The sequence below is a fragment of the Ixodes scapularis genome, unplaced genomic scaffold, assembly GCF_016920785.2.
Source record: "Ixodes scapularis isolate PalLabHiFi unplaced genomic scaffold, ASM1692078v2 PGA_scaffold2__306_contigs__length_199485367, whole genome shotgun sequence".
Lineage (NCBI taxonomy): Eukaryota > Metazoa > Arthropoda > Arachnida > Ixodida > Ixodidae > Ixodes > Ixodes scapularis.
In genome coordinates this window covers 143,237,518-143,257,636 of record NW_024609857.1, presented here as the reverse complement: position 1 = coordinate 143,257,636, position 20,119 = coordinate 143,237,518, and the positions used below count along the sequence as shown (strand labels likewise).

At 49.2% G+C, this 20,119-nt stretch overlaps 2 protein-coding genes across 2 annotated transcripts in view; both read right to left on the bottom strand.

Annotated features, from left to right (window-relative positions):
• The window catches only part of LOC120849559, a 49,965-nt gene that overhangs the window by 26,130 nt on the left and 3,716 nt on the right, over nt 1–20,119 (bottom strand). The window lies entirely within an intron of this gene.
• On the bottom strand, nt 9,997–12,867 carry LOC115319836. The gene has a single exon (XM_029979844.3). It carries the CDS (start codon nt 12,680–12,682, stop codon nt 11,168–11,170), a length of 1,515 nt encoding a protein of 504 aa, XP_029835704.3. The 5' UTR covers nt 12,683–12,867; the 3' UTR covers nt 9,997–11,167.

The window sequence follows — 20,119 nt, the reverse complement described above, 5'->3', positions numbered from 1 at the left end:
CTGGATTTGTGCCTATGTACCCGGTTGCTATTGATGCTTATGGAATTGCTAATGTAATCGATAATTTAAAAATATCGTGTTCTGTGGGAGTAGATGCTATTATTCCAAAATGCCTCAAAAGTACCAAAGAATATTCTTCTATAATACTTTCTAAACTATTTATTCAGTATCTTAATTGTGGGTGTTTACCTGACGGCAGGAAAGGGGGAAAGGTGGTGCCCATACACAAAACGGGTGATCAACAATCTCCTTCTAATAACCGCCCCATAACACTAACAGTGCTCAAGAAATTTGCAATAGTGATAGACTCCAAGAAGTTTACTAAACGTGAAAAAATTACGTAATTTTTTCACGTTTAGTAAACTTCTTGGAGTCTAATAACTTCTTTTCTCCTGCCCAACACGATTTCCGTAAGTCATTTTCGTGTGAAACCCAGCTACTAACTTTCACTAACGACCTTCACCTTATTCTTGATCGAAGTTCCCAAGCTGACTGCATATTCCTCGATTTCGTTAGAGAATTCGATAAGGTATCACATAGTCTACTACTTCATAAACTAAGCAAACTCAGTATTGATTCCGGCACATTATCTCGGATTCACGCCTTCCTAACTAACCGGTCTCAGTTTGTATTTGCGAATAACACGTCTTCCCCTTCAGCTTCTGTGACGTCCGGGGTGCCGCAGGGTTCCGTACTGGGTCCTCTTCTTTTCATTATATATGTCAATGACTTACCCTCCTGTGTTTCATCTTCAATAAGCTTGTTTGCTGACGACTGTGTTATATATCGTGAAGTGACTAATAAAGCCGATGTTTCTTCTCTCCAGTGTGACCTTGACCGCGTATCTGAATTGTGTGATTTATGGCATATGCAGCTTAACACTAAGAAATGTAAGGTAATGAGGGTTTCTCGGCTTCACAGTGATGTCTCTTGTTATTACCTGAACCATACTCCTTTGCAATAAGTAACAACCTACAAATATTTGGGAGTTCATATTTCATCCAATCTGTCCTGGGAAACTCATATTCAATACGTAACAAGTAACGCCAATCGTATGCTGGGTTTCTTAAACCGAAATTTTTCAGCAGCCCCCTCATCGTTTAAACTACTTCTTTACAAAACGCTTGTTCGCACTAAACTAGAATATGCCTCTTCAATTTGGGATTCCGGTACTGACGTATTAACATCTGCAGTTGAAGCAATTCAAAATAGATCCGTCCGTTCATACTTACTAATTATCATCGCAGTGCCAGCATAACATCCATGAAATCAAGTTTGAACCTGCCTAATCTTGCATGGCGTAGAGAAGTTTTCCGTTTGTGCCTGTTTCACAAAATGTACTACCACAATCATACTTTACGTGACAAGCTATTAGCATCTCCTTTTTACATATCACCCCGTCTCGATCACCGACACAAGATGGGCGTACCTTCATATAACACTACTACTTTTCACAATTCATTCATACCTCGAACCACAGTGTTGTGGAACCACCTTCCAGCCTCTGTGGTATCAATATCTGACAGCGCCGCTTTCAAAAACTGCCTTAGCAATGTTAAAATTTCAGCGTTTCACTAATATGTACATATTGTTTTACATTCATAGGTTGTTATTTATTGTACGTTGTTGAATTCAAGTGATGTAACCCGCTCCACTCTGTAGAGCCTTCGGACCCTGAGGAAACTTTTAAATAAATAAATATTCTATCGGATCCCCATGACTTATGCGCTAAGATTTCTTAATATTGGCTGATTTGAGACTACTTTTTCAAGCCCTTCAGGTGGGAAAAACAGCGAAATTTTCTGTTTTGTTTTAACGCTTATAGGAATCCTGTTTAATATCAGTTCTGGATCCAGAAACAACCCTCGAAGCAGAAAGAATAGCACAAGGACAGCCTTCTCAGGCGAAAACGTAAACCTATTTTCGTCAGCTCACTTACTAATTTTGTTGATTGTAAGCTGCAGTTGGCGCTCACAACTAGACAAATTGCAAGAAACTGAAATGTGAATATCATCCACATAGAGTGAGTATGAATCCGAGAGTGGAAACCCCTTTGACGAGTTAATCTTTACGGCAAATAAGCTGACATTTAATACGCCTCCCTGAAGAACACCGTTTCCCTAAACGTACTGGTCGGATAGTGTGATGCCAAGTCGAACATGTGAAATAGAGCGCCCTGTAAGAAAACTGCTTATACAACGCAGCATGCGACCACGTACACAATACAAATCATGGAGGATATGTTATACCACTATGACGTATCATGTGCTTTCTCCAGGTCCAAAGTAGACCGCACTTCTCGAAAGCCACACTGGTTATTAGTAAAGAAGTGATTACGCTCCAAAATATAGGCCTCCACGTAGCTATCTAAACTTTTCGTCAAAGGTGTTGTGGGATGCTGTGTCGTGGTGACGAGCGAATCCCAACATAGGAAAAGAAACGACGGTTTTATTGCCTTGGTGGCGGCGGTCGAAGGACGTTCCCGTGCCCCGCGTACCTGTGTCGCGCGCGGCCGTGCTTCCCCGAAGCAGACGACGACGAGGTTGTACTGCGCCAAAATGTTGGTGATTGTGCGTCACCACATCAAACCCCCCCCCCCCCCCCCCCCCCCCCCGCGGAGTGGAGAGCCCTCAGGGCTTCTAAAAATCCGGGAAGCGTATTTGACGTCCACAACGTGTAGTGACTGGTGCGGGCTGCGGTGTCGGGGGTTGTGGCTGGACGCTTGAAGATGCACTCGGGTTGTTTAATTCGTCCGAAAGGATATATGCTGGCTTCAGCCGGTCGATAGAAATGCGGATGTCCTTCCCGTTCACGTGTAGAGTGAAATCTTTCTCGTCGCGACGGGTAACCCGGTAGGGTCCGTTGTAAGGCGGCTGAAAAGGCATGCGGACGGTGTCGTCGCGGAGGAGGGCGTGTGTGCACGTCGCCAGATCCCTAAAAACAAAAGGCGTAGGCTTGCAGTGATGCGCAGCAGGTGACGGGCGGAGGGCGGCGATAGCGCAGCAAGAAATTCCCCAGGTAGGCGCGGGGGTTCCCCGTAGACTAGCTCTGCGGGTGTAGCTTGAATGTTCGGTTTGAAGGTGGCGCGAAGACCTAGGGCGACGGCTGGGATTGCTTCGAGCCAGGTTGAGTCGGGGTGACACATGATGGCTGTCTTCGATTGCCGGTGGAAGCGCTCAATCATCCCATTGGCGCAAGGATAGTAACTGGTGGTCCTCAAGCGCTCGAACCCGGTGGTGAGCCCGAGCGGCCTGAAGAGTTGCGATTCGAACTGTCGTCCTTGGTCGGTTGTGACGCGGCGAGGGGAGCCGAAGCGGGAGATCCAACCGGTGAAGAAGGCCGAAGCGACGCCTTCCGCGGTGATTCTCTCGAAAGGCCATGCCTCAGGCCATCGGGTATATCGATCGATGGCGGTGAGGCAGTAGCGGTAAGGTCCGACTGGCGGAAACGGGCCTATAATGTCAAGATGGACGTGTTGAAAACGACCAGAGGGCTGAGAAAATGCTCACAGCGGTGAAGCGACATGCCTGGTGATTTTGGCGCGTTGGCATTGAGTGCAGGAGCGCGCCCAGTTGCGGCAGTCACGCTGCATGAAGGGCCAGACGTAGCGGTCAGCCACAAGGCGTGAAGAAGCGCGGATTCCGAGATGGCTGAGGTGGTGTAGCTGGTGGAAAAGGCTACGGCGATAGGACGGGGGCACGTAGGGTCTGAGGTGTCCTGTGGACATGTCGAAGTAGATGGTTGTAGTCGACCCAGGAACGGGGACTTGTTGCAGCTGTAGCGAAGACCCACCTTTAAGAAGTTGCTGTAGTTCGGTGTTGGTTGTTTGAGCTTCGGCGAGAACATCAGCTGTTATTGGCGAAGATCTGATAGCCGATACACGAGAAAGCGCGTCGGCGACCACGTTATCTTTTCCGCTGACATGCTGGATGTTGGTGGTGAATTGGGCGATAAACGAAAGCTGGTTCTGCTGAACTGGCGGAAGTTTGTCACGGCGTTGAGAGAAGGCGTAGGTTAGAGGCTTGTGGTCGGTATAAATGGTGCAGTGCTGTGCCTAGAGGATGTGGCGAAAGTGCTGAACTGCTTCGTAAACGGCGAGAAGCTCTCTGTAGTAAGCTGGTCAGTTCGTCTGAGCGGAGGTCGTAGTTGTGTCGGTGGGGCTGGCGGTGGGAGGGGACGTTTTCCGAATGGAGAGTTTCTTTGAGAAAAATGCCAAGGGACGCCAGATGTTGTCGACACGTTGCATGAGGGAGGCGCCGACTGCGAAACTGGAGGCTTCCGTGAAGAGCCCCAAGGGAGCGTCTGGTACGGGATTAGACAGAAGTGTGGCATCGCAGAGTGCAGCTTTGCATTTCTCGAAATTTTGCGCTAAAGCTTTCGTCCAGGTGACGGGTTGGTTGCCTCGTAGACCAGCCAAGGCATCATGAAGGGGAGCTTGTTAGTCAGCTGTGTGAGGCAAGAAGCGCCTGTAGAAGTTAAGCATGCCGAGGAAACGACGGAGGTCTTTAGCAGAGGACGGTTGAGGATAATTCTGCAGGTCTGAGATGCGGTGAGGCAAGGGTCGAGTTCCCTCTGATGAAATTTCGTGACCGAGGAAGGTGACAGCGGGGGCGCCGAGAGTGCTCTTTTGGGTATTAACGAGCAGGCCGTGGTCATCAAGTCGTTGGAAAAGTAGGCGAAGGTGCCTATGGTGGTCTTCGGCGTTTTGGGAAAAGATTAATATATCGTCAAGATAGATGAAGCAGAAGTCGAGGCCGCGGACGACTTCGTCGATGAAACGTTGAAAGGTTTGTCCTGCGTTCCTCAGGCCAAAGCTCATGAAGGGGAACTCGAACAACCCAAAGGGTGTAATGATCGCGGTTTTGGGGATGTCATCCGGGTTTACAGGTATCTGCGTGTAGGCCTTCACCAAATCTAGAACGGAGAAGACGTGGCAGCCATGGACACGGTGGGCGAAGTCCTGAATGTGATGAATGGGGTATCTGTCGGGGATGGTGCGAGCGTTGAGGGCGCGGTAATCCCCGCAGGGTCGCCAGCCTTCAGTCTTCTTCGGGACAAGGTGAAGCGGCGAGGCCCATGGGCTGTCGGATCGGCGGACGATTCCTTCGTGTACCATGGACTCGAACTCTGCTTTGGCGATGCGCAAGCGGTCCGCAGCAAGGCGACGAGCGCGGCAGAAAACAGGAGGGCCCGGAGTGGTTCGGATGTGGTGTACAGTGGTGTGTCGCACGTCCCGTGGCAGCCCGCTGGGTCGCGTTACACCGGGAAATTCGGCGAGTATGGCGTGGTACGGCGAAAGGTTTTCCACACCGAGCACTTTAATGCTGGGCTGGTGGGTGATCGTGCGCTGGCCTGGCGAAGAAAATCCCGTTGTCGCGTCAATGAGTCGGTCGTGGCGACAGTCGGGAAGGAGGTTGTAGTGTGCCAAAAAGACTGGGCCGATGATTGGCTCGGAGACGTCGGCGATGACAAAATTCCAATGGAGGTCAAGGTGTAGGGTTTTTAGTTGGACGTGCAGACGGAGCGAGCCGTAAGTCTTGATGGTGGACCAGCTTGCTGCGCTGAGCTCGAAAGACGTAGGTGGATGGGAACCTTGAAGATGGGTACGAGGATAGCAGCAAATGTCAGTGACACAGTCGACAAGGAACCGCTGCTTTGTGATTTGATCGGTGACGAAGATGCGGCGGCCTGCGGGTTGGCAGCTCGTAGCCGCGTCTACACGCTGCCGTTGGCGTTTCCCTGATGTCCGGCGGAGCAGGGTGGTCGGCATTGTCGGGCTCTGTCCCCGAAGCGCCGATGGTAGTAGCATCGGCTACTGTCACGAGGCGGCTGTGACGGGCCGGTGTTACGGTCATGGCTCTGTGAGCGGTAACGGGGGCGCGTCGGAGGACTTTGATCCAGGCGTCGTTGAATGGAGCTGACCTGTCGCGTGATATCGTCGATTCGGTGCACGAGCTCTGTGGTGTCCAGCGGTGCACCGACGGCGTGGACGGTGGGCGACAGCGACGGTACAGAGACCTCGATGACGCGGTCAGCAATTTCGGCAAGTTGGTCCAGAGGTAGCGTAGGTTGAGCCTGCAGAATGGCCTGGACGTGTCGTGGTAGTCGTTGGAGCCATAGTGTCCACAGAAGAAAAATCGTAGACTTGCGTGTTTCATTTCATTTCATTTATTGGTTCCCCTTAAGACCCACGAGGGGTATTACAAAGGGGGGACATTTGGCAGGACAGTGTCAAAACAAAAGAACGCTAGTAATATAAAACAAGAAAATTATCACAGATGGAGATGAACGGCAACATTATCGGCAAATTTCTGTGGGTCTATTATTGTGACAATAACTTCGGGTAGTTGGTTCCAGTCACTAATAGCAAGCTGAAGAGGCGAAAACTTGTAAAGGTTAGTTCTGGGAATGCCTGCGAGAGCACGCATGTGGCGGAGGAACTGTGATGGTTTGCGCTCGGCGAGTTCTGCGGACTGAATAAGTTGGCGGACTTTCTGCTTCCGATAGTGACAGGCGGCGGGTGAGTTCAGTCTTCAGATGTTGATAAAGGTTGGCCGCTGGTGGATTGTCGAGGATATCCCGTATCTCGTTGGCGTAGCGGCTGTCCAAGTGGGCGACGACGTAATCGTAGCGCGTTTGGTCTTGGGTGATGCGCGCCAGGGAGAACTGCGCCTCGACATGTGTGAACCATACCTCAGGCGAGTCCACCCAAAACGGCGGAAGTTTGACGGCTACACGGCAGAGGCCGAGTGAAGCAGCGTCCGAGATGACAGCTGCAGGGGTTCCGCCGCCTGCTGCGGTGCCGGTAGGTACGGGCGGTGTGTGTTGGCGTTAGCAGGGTCCTGTTGCACGGGACCATCGAGTTGGTGCTGCTGTTGCTGAATCTGCTGCTGTTGCCTTTGAATCAGTTCCTGCTGGGTCCGAATCTGCTCCTGGAGTAGTTTCATCTGTTGTTGAAGGTCCTCCTGGTCGGCCATGGCGACGTGCTGTGTTCGTTTTCCGGGTCACCAAATGTGGGATGCTGTGTCGTGGTGACGAGCGAATCCCAACATAGAAAAAGGAACGACGGCTTTATTGCCTCGGCGGCGGCGCTCGACGGACGTTCCTGTGCCCCGCGTGCCTGTGTCGCGCGCGGCCGTGCTTCCCCGAAGCAGACGACGACGAGGTTGTAGTGCGCCAAAATGTTGGTAATTGTGCGTAGCCACAGTGTATTTCCCAGGTCGGTTTTTTCTTAAGTACAAAGCGTCGCTCCTTTTCTGTAATAAATAGGACCAAAAAACTTGCAAGGGTCAATGGCGAGCGGCGACGCAGACGACCAAGTCGGGTAGGAGGGCGCGTTTATCGCTCGTATTGAAAAATGGCGCTACCTCCTTATTGAGACTGCTCGCGAGCCGCGACCACCTGGTTTTTTTAAAATTAACATAATCTTTTTGTAATGTACCTCTGGTTAAAAAATAAATGCGGACAATAAACGCAAAACTTAAAGTAAAAAAAAAGTTTTTGCATAGCGATGGCGCTTTTGCTGCCAACGGATTTCGTCTGCCTGTCTGCTTTCTTTCGCTGGACAGCTACACAGCTGCACCTTCCGATGCTGTTCCCGACACCATCTATCACTACGCATGCCAAACACGTCCCCCAACTCGACTTGGTCGTTTGCGTCGCCACCCGCCATTGACCCTGGCAAGTTTTCTGGGCCTGTTTTTTACAGAAAGAGAGCTACAACCGACAACGGAATACAGTGACACTTTGCACTTGCCTTAAAACGTTTAAATTCCGCCCGATAATTTCGGGAGCTGGAAACATTCTCTAAGTGCTCTCCAAGCAAATTAGCAACTTCTTTCAGCGTATTATCCGGCGAGCTAAAAAGAGGAATAACAAATGAACGGTAAATCCCTTGATTTGTTTTGTGCCTGTCCCAAACTTCTTTCTGTGGGAAGCGGCTTATTTTATTTAGGAGGGAAATGTAATTGGTCCAGGACACCACCGTTGCCTTTCTACTAGTCCATCAGGCCTTTGCTTTTAGTTCTATCTATCCTGTCCTATTTGAAGTAGGATACCTCCGAAAGGAATCCCATGCCCTATACTGCTTTTACCTTGTGGTTAGCAGTCTTCATTCCGCCAAGGCCTACACCTCTTGGGTGAATTTTCATAGGTGCGAGGTATGACATCTTGGGCGGCACTTGATTTGTTCAGTAACATACATTGTTGCTTCTTCGGGCGACAGATTTGCTAGAACTTGTAATGTTGGAGATGTAGAAAAATTGAAGGATTCCCTTGGATTCAAAGAACAATGTACTGGCGTTTATTCGTTAGTTGGTTGCAATTTTGGAGAGTCTCACAGTTGCCAGACCAAGCCAGATTTATGGCTAGATTTCACTACAGTAGACACTACATTTATCCCCCTGAGAAAATAGTTTTGACGAGACTGCAACACTAAAAGTGTGCTGAAAATGTCCAACTGGTAGAGGAGTTCTCTTTCGCACCAGCTATCTCCCTGAGAAAATAAGACTCAAAGATCAAATTTGCTCTGATACATTCGTTAACTTGCAATGTTTCTTTGAAAAAAAATTCCTCATCAACATTTCGTTAGAAACGTTTTCTACACTGCAAAGTCCGAAAGATGACGAGGAGCACGACGAACTCTTGTCGGATAACGGCGCCCGGCACTGTTTGGTCGGTTCATTGGCGGTGCAGATGGGGCCAGAGATGAGCGATGGTCTAAGGAGATGCGACTGCCAGGGTTTGATGGAGGGGGCCCTGGATCTTCGATGTCCAGTTCTTCTCGTCCAGGCGTGATGGTTACTTGCGATGCATCCTTGAAGAAGGCAGCGTTTCGCGTTGTGACTCTCCCATTGCGAGAAGCCTTGACACGAGATCCATGAACCTTAATGACTGTGTAGGGCTTGGGGTCGTAGAACGGGGTGAACTTGTAACGCCTCTCCTGTCTGCAGATTACAAGATTACCAGGAACAAACTTGTGATGTTGAGTGTGTCGCCGTGCATCAGCATATTCTTTGTTGTATCTTTTCCGGGATTCGTCGTTTCTTTGTGAGTTGATGTGAGTAGGGCTACTGTTGTCTGGGTCGGGGATTACCGGAAGTAGGTTACGCACTGTGCGCTTGAAGAGGAGCTCGAACGGTGAAGTTCCTATAGAGCCATGTGGGGTGGAGCGGTAGGCTAGCAAGAAGGATTGTAGCTCTTCCGTCCAGTCCTTGCCACCAATTCTGCTTGCCAAGACTAGCTTGTTGAGCGTTCTCATAAATCTCTCTGCCTCACCGTTTGCCTTGGGCCAAAGTGGCGTGACACGGTGGTGTTTGAATCCGAATTCTTCAGCGAATCTTGAGAAGTCTCCGCTGTGAAATGGAGGACCATTGTCAGTCTTCAGCACCGTTGGAATGCCGAACTGGGCGAAAATGGTACGTAGTTTGCTGATGACAACTGCTGCGGCAACTGTTCGCAGAATGCTTACTACTGGGTATTTTGAGTGGTCGTCGATGAGGACCATGGCATACTTGCCATCAGGAGATGGTCCAGCGAAGTCTAGAGACAACTCAGTTCAAGGACACTCTGGTAGTTTGGACGCAGGCAGTGGATCACGGTGGTGTTCAGGTGTTGCCGCCTGGCAGGCAATGCAGCTCTTCTCAATACTGTCCACAAGCTTGTCTATCCCAGGAAACCAGACTTTGCTTCGCAGCAGTTGCTTCGTTTTGACGATTCCTTGGTGCCCCTTGTGTGCAAGGTGGACTGCCTTGTGCTGTAGGTTGGCAGGTAACACGATCCGCGTCCCTCGCACCATCAGTCCTTCTCTGGACATACTAAGTTCACTCATTACTCGGGAAAATGGACGGAGTTCATCCTTCCAGGCATTTTTGTCGAGTTGCGGCAGTTGCAAGGCTTTGGTCACCTTGGTCAGCTGGGGGTCTGCCTTGGTTTCCTTTAAGACATTTTCCAAGGTCATGGCACATGGTAAGCTGTGCTGTATCATGCAGGCCACGTAGGCTTCTTACATCTTTACAAGGGTGCGAAGCTTGTCCCTCTTGTCTGGTGGGGTCTGTGGTGGATGTCGAGACAAGTAATCGCTGGGATTAGTTGACCCCTTGGTGTGTGCGACGTCGAAGCTGTATGGCTGAAGTCGAAGTGCCAGACGTTCCATCCTCGCTGACGGAGAAGAACGTGGGTTAGACAGGATGTTGACGAGCGGTTTGTGATCGGTGAGCACTCGAAAGCTGGTGCCGAACAAGTAGATCTGGAAGTGCTCCATACCCCAGACCACAGCCAACATCTCTCGTTCTATCTGAGAGTACCGCGCTTCCACAGCCGTCAAGGCTCGGCTTCCGTAAGCAACCACCTTAGTTCCAGCTGCGGAGGACTGGGCGAGAATTGCACCGAGACCATGTGGTGCAGCATCAACGATGAGATATGTGCTCTTCTCGGGGTCGAAATAGGCTAGAGTAGTAGAGTTCGAGAGCATGCCTTTGAGCTCGTCGAATGCTCTTTGTTCAACGCTGGTCCAAGTCCATGGAGTTCCTTTGATGGTCAGCTGGCGCAACGGTTGAGTCAGGTTTGCGAGGTTGGGTAGGAAACGTCCGCAGTAGTTGAACATCCCTAGGAGACTCCGGACTTCATTGGCACTTGTTGGTGGAACAGCGTTCTGGAGAGCCGACACCTTCATCGGATCTGGTTGTACTCCAGCACTCAAGACGTGTCCAAAAAAAGTGAGCTGCTTTTGAAAGAAGCTACACTTCTTGGGATTTAGCGTGAGCCCACCCTTGCTCAGACGTTCCAACGTTGCCTCAAGGGCTTTGTCGTGGTCTTCCTTGGTCGTGCCATAAACCAGGATATCATCACTGACGTTAAGCACGTTGGGAATGCCGCCGAGGACTTGTCGTATGGTGTTTTGAAATACTTCTGCTGCTGAGTTGATACCAAAGTTCAGACGTTTGTACCTGAAGAGTCCGGCGTGTGTCGAGAAAGTTGTTATTGGCCGGGAGTCTTCGTGCAACTCTAGCTGGTGGTACCCTTCCTTGAGGTCGAGTTTGGAGAACACCGTTGCTTCATTGAGTGCTGTGAGGATGTCGTCAACTGTTGGCGTGACGTGCCGCTCGCGGCAGACCGCCTTGTTGGCGCATCGCATGTCTACGCACATCCGCAAAGCCTGGTCGTGTGGCTAGGGCACTAGAACAACCGGAGACACCCACGGTGTTGGCCCTTCAGTCTCCTCAATGATGTCGAGCGCTAGCAGTCTACTCAGCTCTGCCTCTAGTGGTTTTCTCATGGCAAAAGGGATGCGACGGTGTGGTTGTGCGACTGGTGGCACACTGTCATCCACATGCAAGCGTACCTGTTGGTCTCGAAGGCATCCAACTCCCGTGAAAAGTTGGGGGTACTGTTGCTGAATATTGTTTTCTATCAGGGTGTCTTCGACGTTGTAGGTGATCTGGACTAAACCCAGACGTGAGGCTGCATAAAAACTCAGAAGGGCTGGATGGTCACCGTTGATAACGAAGATTTCGTCTGTGCCTTCCTGAGCTTTGTATTTCATGGTCACGGACAGTTTGCCAAGCACTGGCAGTGGGGACGTTGCACCATATGCGAAACGTTTTACACCTGTTTGCTCCAAGCTGTGGCGGAGCCTGAGTTTCCACAGGTCACTTGATCCCACGGTGGACACAGTAGCTCCTGTATCGAGGGTGAATTCTACTGGCGTACCGTTCACTTCCACGATCACTCGCGGTGACCTCGAGATGTCGCATGAAGTGTCAGTTGCGAAAGTGTACCCGTCGCTGTCCGAGCCAGCGTTCTTCCGTATAGCACGGACAGTGACTGGAGCCGACCGACATACTTTGGAGAAGTGGCCAACCTTCTGGCATGACCTGCAGGACTTGCCTCTGGCTGGGCAGCTGGATCGACCACCATTGTGCGGCCATGATCCTCCACAGTTGTAGCATGATGCGTCCGGGTGTTGACGACGTGAATTCTCACGAGGCTGTGATGAGGTTTTCTGGTGGCGCTTGGACGGGTGGTGGTGCGAAGACAGCTTGGCGTTCGCTGCTATCGCTGCCACTGTGTTCTCGCTGGGCTGCTGCTGGCTTCCTTGTTCCATCAAGGTGACGTTGTGCTCCACTTCCTCAAATAGCCTGCCCTGTTTGAGGATTCCCTCCAAATCGAGGTCATGCTGCATGGCATAGCGGCGAAGGCGTGACGATGTTGTAGACAGCAGGATCTGATTTTTGATTTCCGTGTCTGGATCGGCGAAGGCGCAGTGTCGCACTAGCTGTCGTAGTTTGGCGTAAAATGAGTCAAGGGGCTCTCCTTCCACTTGCCTGGCTTGCCGGAAATGGTAGACCTCGAAGGTTGTGTTGACCCTTGGAGCGAAGTAGGCGTCCAGCTTCTTGCGTGCTGCGGTGTGGAGCGGGCTTTCGCCAGCGGTGCTTAAGACAGCTGACGCTGTTGCCGCAGGTGCGGTCGCAGGAGGTTCGGGAAGCACACAGTAGATGTCGTGGACTTCCTCCTCGATGTAGTGTAGCAGCAAAGCGGTCTTACGGGCGTCGCTTGTGATTCCGCAGGCCACTACGAAGTTCTCGAAGCGTCTCACCCACTTCAACCACTCGGTGCCGACGTTATTGGCGTCAGTGGCACGCACGTCGAAGAAGGAAAACGTGGGGAGCATGCTGTGCTCCATCCCGTCAAACAAGACGTCCGTTGTTGGGTGTGGAGGGGTCCGTGCGGTTCAAAATTGCTGCTGGGCGGTTCTTGCGTTGTTCTAACGCATCCTCGTCGCCCTTGTAATGTTGGAGGCGTAGAAAAAGGGAAGGATTCCCTTGGATTCGAAGACCAACGTACTGGCGTTTATTCGTTAGTTGGTAGCCATCTTGGAGAGTCTCACAGTTGCCAGACCAAGCCAGATTTATGGCTAGATTTCACTACAGTAGACACTACAGAACTGACAGGTCAAACACAGCATTGAGTTTGAAGAGTGCGCAGTCGGCTTTGTCCAATTTCAACCTCGGTGCTCGTTTTAAATTATTTGGCAGAGGAATGAGGCTTTGAATTACAACAGGGAAAGTAATCGCTCCATAAGGGTCGTTTAAAACCTTCCAAGAAAAACAAGAAAATAATGATGATCACCATCATTATTTTAAATGAAGCGGTCGACAAATACGAAGCAATTATGAGTGGAACCATAAAACGTTGGTTCTTTCGTAGTCAAAAGTCATACATCTGATGACAGTAAAAAGAACTTTCTTCAAGAGTGTCACGAGAGTCAAGACGCTTACTGCCCCACATGGGACTGTGAGCATTACAATCACAACAAACTAAAAAAGGCTTTGGAAGTTGCTGAACCAATCCTTGAAGTTCATAAAGATATAGTTGACGATGAGGTGGTAAATACAAGGACACAAGCGTAATGAGGCGATCTGCAAGAGCACATTTTGCAACTGCTTCCAGTGATGTACACAGAGATACTTTTACACACATTATGCCACTCTGTACAATGGCAACAACACCAAAATAATAGTCTGAATCATGATCCTTCCTAAAAACGCGGTGATTTAACACATTTGTTTGTGTTGTTCAGACATGTCTCTTGCAAAGCACACAGCAATGGGCTGAAGCTCATCCAGAAAGAAATTAATGTCATCAATATTTTGCAGGCTTCTACAGTTCCACTGCATAAAACTATACTTACTCATGTTAAAGATACTATAAAGTAACAACAAAAAGACCTGCCCTAGCTGCCCTGCGGCAGGATGGGTGAGGTTACTCGCGGATCGAGCTTTTTCCGAGATGACTTTTTAAGCCTGGCGTCATCAGGAGACACCGAACGAGAAGAGAAAGTTCTCAGTTCCATCCGCTCTTCAGGCTGAATGGCAGAGGGAGCAACTGGTACATGCACCTCCTTAGATGGTGAGGCTTCCCTTAAAATCTTAAAACGAGACAAACCCCCCTTCCTCCTGGGAGGGGTCCGAGTAACCAAGGCAAGCACATGGTTCGATGGCCAGTCTTTTGAAATTGAGGAAACACTGAAGCTGGTGTTGCCGCCTCTCCTTTTGTTTCTCCTCTGCTGCCACAGAGGCATACCTTGCCTCTGTACCATCTGGAGGACCCTGTGGTTCCTTTGATTCCAGCAACCAATGGAGTTGCGGAGCTAATTTTTGTGAGGCAGGGGGTGGTGGTGGAATTTCCTAGTGTTTAGGACAGACCTGGGTTCCTACCGAAGACTTTGATGACCCGCCCCCTGCACGTGCCACTGGAGTAAGACCCGTTCTGAAGAAAGGATCGCTTCTTGGCTTCAAGAAACGGGATATTCTCCTTTTCCTTGAGTCTTATTTCTTTTTCTTCTTTCGATTTCCTGGAAGACCGAGAATAAGCTGGGTGAGGTTCATTGCAGTTGATGCAGCAAGGTGATTTTGAGCAATTTTCTGCTGGGTCATCAGTTTTGCCACACTTGGCACACAGTCTTTTCCACGTCAGCTCTGGGCGCCATGGCCATACCTCTGGCAATGAAAGCAACGTTGAGAATATGGCACATACGGTCGTACTCTACATTTGACATAACCTGCCTTGACTGATTCTGCAAGCATCCACAGCTCAAAAGTCAGAATGACACAGTTTGTCTTCATCTCGTCACCATCACAACAAAAATAAATTTATGTTGCACCAATGACTTTTTGGTCATGAAGGCAATCTACGATTTCATTTTCGGAAAATTCAAGGTCGCCTTCAGATATTACGCCTTTAACATAATGCAGAGTGCGGTGTGGCAATACAGTAACCTTGTACCCAGAAACCAAGTTGACTGCCAGCAGGTCTGAGCTTTGCCAAGAGGTTGTGACTTCAATGAGGTCTCCAGATGGCTTTTTTAAACTTTAAAATGCTTCCCGATTAGTTACACGTCTTAGAAACCAGGAAGGAAAAGTAGCTATGACAACGGTTTCTTCGGTTTCAGAGTGCACCACGAGAAATCGAGGAAACTTCTCCACAGGTACACACGTTTCTGTAACCTGTACTTCTGTCCGAACTTTTTTCAGAGCCCGATCAGGTTTTGTGTTTAATTTAGGACCCATAAGAAATGGAAAGGACTTCGGCATCAGTAGGATAGGTAACAACTTGTAACAGGTCTGGCTTGTCTGGTTATGTTACTCTATTAGTGCTACCAGGATGCTACAACCAAGTGTGAATTAAAAGAAAGTTCTGTCGCTACCCAAGGTCAGCCCTTGTCACGAAAAAGGGGAAATAGGAAAGAAAGAAAGTTAAAATTTAAAAGAAAGGCAACTGACTAAATCATGCTGGTCAGGCCAAGCCAGGACACCCATCTACGAGAAGCGGGGGCTGAAATGGTGCATTGCCTCACCCGGAGGGCCCTGAAGAGTTCAAACCTATTCCGGGCTCAGCTCAACCATCAGAATGCTCTAATCCCCGGACATGGGAAAGCCACGCAGAGCCAGATGTGGGCGGGCGAACCCGCATGGTTCGGGATCCGTGGTGACTCCACACACCAAACACCTACTAACACAAGTGCACCCTGTGAGGCTTCATTTGGAAGTCTTCATTTCAGAGTTGATTTGACAGTCTGGATTTAGAAGTCTTTGAGGAATACCCTCCATGGGGTCTATCGGGGTGCTTCATCGGAGGTCCTGAGTAGTCTACTCATAGTCTTTAGTAAAGGGTATTGATTCATGGAGGGAGCTGTTCAACTGCAGCCACCACCAGAGAATGGAAATTTGGGCAATGGAACGCGAGTAAACTGTTTGATTGCACTTGCTGTGTTGTGCGACTTCCTTGGAAACGACTCAAGTGTTTCTCGATGGGATCGGGCATAGTAGAAGGTAGAACGATTGCACAGTAGTTTGGCGCCCAACGTGGAGCCCGATAATCAGCCATTGCTTTAGATCACCCCAGGAGTCGCACACCTCACAAATTCTCGTTCTTGGAGAAACTGTTTACGTCGAGTCCTCCAGGCGTACGCGTACATGGTCGCGAGTAAACAATGCCCACTGAAACAAGATCCAAAGGCGGCGCGACTAAGGGCAGTTCTTCTGAGGGGGCGAGGATCGAATGTTGGCAAAGATGTCCCTGCGGATGGGAGCACCGGCCCACAACTGCTATCGGAGGCTGGGGCTTTGCCCCCAGCTCCGATGGCAGGTGGCAGAGATGCGGTTGAGCTTGTGCGTGCCATGATAGCAATGTTGGATCTGGTTTCACAGCAATTGGGCACTGAGCCAAGTGTTGACTAAAAGAAAAGGAGTTGGCCGTCATATTAGTGCTAAAGAAATTCAACCTTTATATTGATGGTATGACTTGACATTCAAAAAGACCACGTGGTGATAACCAGAATTCAGAGGCTTAAGGAGCAGGCGGAAAGGTTGGCTCGCTGGGCACTGTCGCGACCAGGCGGCCGCAATACGACAGGCTGTCGTATTGCGACAGTGTTGCCGTTGGGCAGTTCGTGAAAATAGCCAAAACGCAGATCAAAAGTAGCCAAAAGGAGCCTTTTATTTGTCTTGGCGCCAAAAATGTCGCCACGATTTTTTTCTAAAAAAAGAATTGTCATACGAAGTTATAAAATGAGGTTACGTGCAGCCTTAATCAACGGAAATAAATGCTGCCACGTTTAGAGTAATTGAGGGTAAGTTTTAAGAAGCTCGATTGGAACGTCAAATGTGGAGGCTGTTCTCTTTTGCAGGCACAGCCCGAACTTTAGTCTCAGAATCGCCACAAAAACGTCCAGCTTCATCTTGTTTCGCAGTTGAGTTTTTGTTAGTGAAACTTTCGAAAACACGTGTTCAGAATTCGCATTCAACACTGGAAGCGACAGGAGTCTCAGCGCACCTTCTGCGAGACATGGAAAAGGGCACACTCCAGAAACGCTCCTGTAAGCAGCCGCTCAGTATCGTGATAGCCAGGAAGTGTCAAGTTTTTTTGTAATCATTTTTAAAGCCCGTAGTAATGCCTAGAAATGATACCGCGTATCATTGTTGAAAACAAAAGCAAACAACTAAGTTTTCCAAAAAATACTGATTCTAATGCAGCTGTTGCTTCCGTTTATATTATGTTTGTGGACTTGTAATTGACCGCTCTTTCAGTATCATGATGACCAGAACGTGCCGCGTATTTTTCATAATTTTCTTTTAAAGGTATTTGTAATGTCAGAAATTATGACCCCTGTCAGACGGGCTAATATAGTGCACTTCAACCAAGTGCACTTCGCCTTTAGTGTCATTTCTGTAGTGTGCCACACGGCTTCTTTCTGAGGAACACACTTGGTTTCGAGTAAGTTTGACGAACTCGATTCACTAGATCGAATGCGTGGCATCGATAGGAGTGTTTCAAAAGTTAAACATAACACAGAAACCAAAAACGTGGCGTAAATTTTATTTTATAATGAATAGGAAATTCGTAAAAGAGAGAACATACAGAAAAGTGGCATTGCAAAAAAAAAGCGGAGTGGACTTGGAGTTTAGGTTGATCTGCATCTGTACCAAATTAGCGCCGCGGTGAATTGATAAAAGACGACGACGAAGTCAGTCGTTCCAAGGCTATCTTGGTTAGCAGAGAAAGATAGATCTTACTTTTGTTTCAGCATGTAACTATTCGAGACAACACGATAATTATGATCTAATTAGGCAGTGTCAGGGCGTCCTCGTAGACTTCCGTGGGTCGAAGTGGAACGCCAAAGTTGGATATGCTTCTTTCTTTATATTGGCTGGCGATGATCGATCAGAATCTTCCAATTGGCGTAAAAATCGTTCATTAATGTAACGTTTTTTTTTTAGAGTGCAGCTCCTAGGCGCCCGTTTCCGGGTTCAGCGGCGTCGGCGTAACCGCGCGTTGCATCGTGGTATGTTTCCCAAAATGACGTCCCACGTGACATCACGAGGGTAAAATTTTCCCGCTAAATTTGGCGGGAAAGGTTTTCGCACAGTTTGGCGGGAAATTTTCCCACTAAATCTAGCGGGAAAATCTATTCTCGTGACGCCACGTGTGATGTCACGTGACGTCACACATTAAATTTCACGTAACATGTCAAGTGACATCACACATCAATTTAGCGAGAAAATTTCCCCGCTAAATTTAGCAAGAAATTAAGCTAAAATGTTTCGCTAAGTGGGAGGGGAAGAGAGGAAAATGGGAGGGTACGGAGGGGAAGCAGCTGGGGGTATACCCTCCCCCCCTCCTCCTTCTTAAGAACTGCGCTCCAATGCGGCACTACAGAGAATTGTAAACGTGTCATTTTTTAATGTCTTTATTAAGGGGCATCGGTAGCCGAGTGGGCTAGCTCACACAACATAGGAATATGTGGAGAGAAAACTCGCGCTGCAGAACCCAGTGATCCTGAGTTCCATCCCCAGCCCTGCCCGAAGAACACACTTCCGATGAAGTGAGTTCGGGGAGCACACTACGCTCGCTCCGGTAGACCGAGTGTGTAATCTCGATAGCAGTGCTCAAGGAGTAAACATAATAGAAGAAACTAACGCTGCGTAAAATTAGTATCATTTCGATAGGAGTAACATTAGATGCGCATGTGTTTTCTGTTGGCAAGAAAGTAGTGCATTGCAGGAAAACAAGCGGCTAATCTAGTTTCCAGCCTTGGCCCTTCACGACGGCCAGCAACGACCAGGAGGCACCGACAAGGCTCCACTAGGAATTTGAAGGTGGCAGGAGAGACGCGAAAGGCTTGCTTGAAATGGAACTCGCCCAAACGGGGCAAGGTGTCTTCGAGCCACCGTTCGTTCCTCTGGAAAGTCCACCGTTCTCGACTGATCACGGGTAGGCTGTCGGTCAAGAGAGCGGCTGTGGTGAAGGCATTGGCCTGCAGCTGCTGATCGATGTCACTCGAAATTCTTGTCTGTGTGTTGGCATTCATCTCCAGTTGCCTCTCACCTGAAAGGCGTCAGGCTCTCACGAAAAAAGTGCCCCCACCACGCGCTTCCACTGTCCAACATCGTGGATATCGCTCTCCAGCTCGTCCTCCATTCCATGATGTTTCCTTGTGGCGAGTGAAGAGTGGGCTCGTGCACACCAGCTCGGAGCACGCGGAGCGAAAGCTCGCGTTGCAGAACCCAGGGTCCACCCAGGAATCCCCTGGGTTAGATCCACACACCTGCCTATTTCGTTATGGATGAGTATCGTACCGGCGTGCGGTCGTGTATCACTACTGCGCGGTTCACGTTAAAAACCCCAGGCTAACGGTTGTACTGCACTGGCTAAATTTCTCATCTACAGCTTGGAGACAAGTCACCCATTGAGGCATTACTAAGTTCTACACACACCCCCAATTTATTTATTTTTTGTTGTGGCGATTGAAGGTGATGTCTAGATTTTGGATTTGCCTGGCTTGTAATGGCTCATCATAGCCATCAAATTGAATTTCAATTTGGACTAAAGCTCGTGACTTAGCACAACAATGTGTGGTAACGTGTCTTTAATACGACGACGAAATTATTTATGAAAATATGTGTATGCACTTTAACATTTTGCGTTCCATTTACTTTACCCATAGTCATTGCCATCATTTTGGAGTGACACTAAGTTTTTCTGTGTAGCAGCAACATGCTTCTAATGTGTTTCCACGGGTTGAAGTGCACTCGCTTGAAGTGCACTAGACTAGCCCGTCTGACAGGGGTATATGTCTTCCTTCTGCCCGCCCGAGTATGAACATTCTTTGTACTAACAATTTGACAAAATATAAATTAAAAGTAGACAAAAAAATGAAAGCCGTTTACAACTCCCTGTAACGCCGAATTAGAGTGCAGCTCTTGAGGAGGAGGAGGGGAAGGGTACTGAGGGGAAGGTATATCTTTCCTCCCTCCTCACCCTGTCTGCTACTCCACCCTCTGAGTGGGCGCGAGGTCGCGTAACGAGGGTGGCGTGACCTCAAGGGGGTCACGTGACGTCACTGGGGTCATGTGATCTCACGGGGGTCACGTGACCCCTTTGAGGTCACGTGACAAAAACGTCATCAGTGACGCCACCAGTGACGTCATCATCACTAGTGACGTCATCAGTGACGATGACGATGTGGATGACGATGCGGATGCCGATGACGTAATCAATAACGTCATTGATGACGTCATCAGTGACGTCACTGGTGATGTCATCAGTGACGAACACGACG

Excerpts from the sequence above, each read along its gene's own strand:
- LOC115319836 (XM_029979844.3), bottom strand. The coding sequence starts at position 12,682 with ATGGAGCACAGCATGCTCCCCACGTTTTCCTTCTTCGACGTGCGTGCC.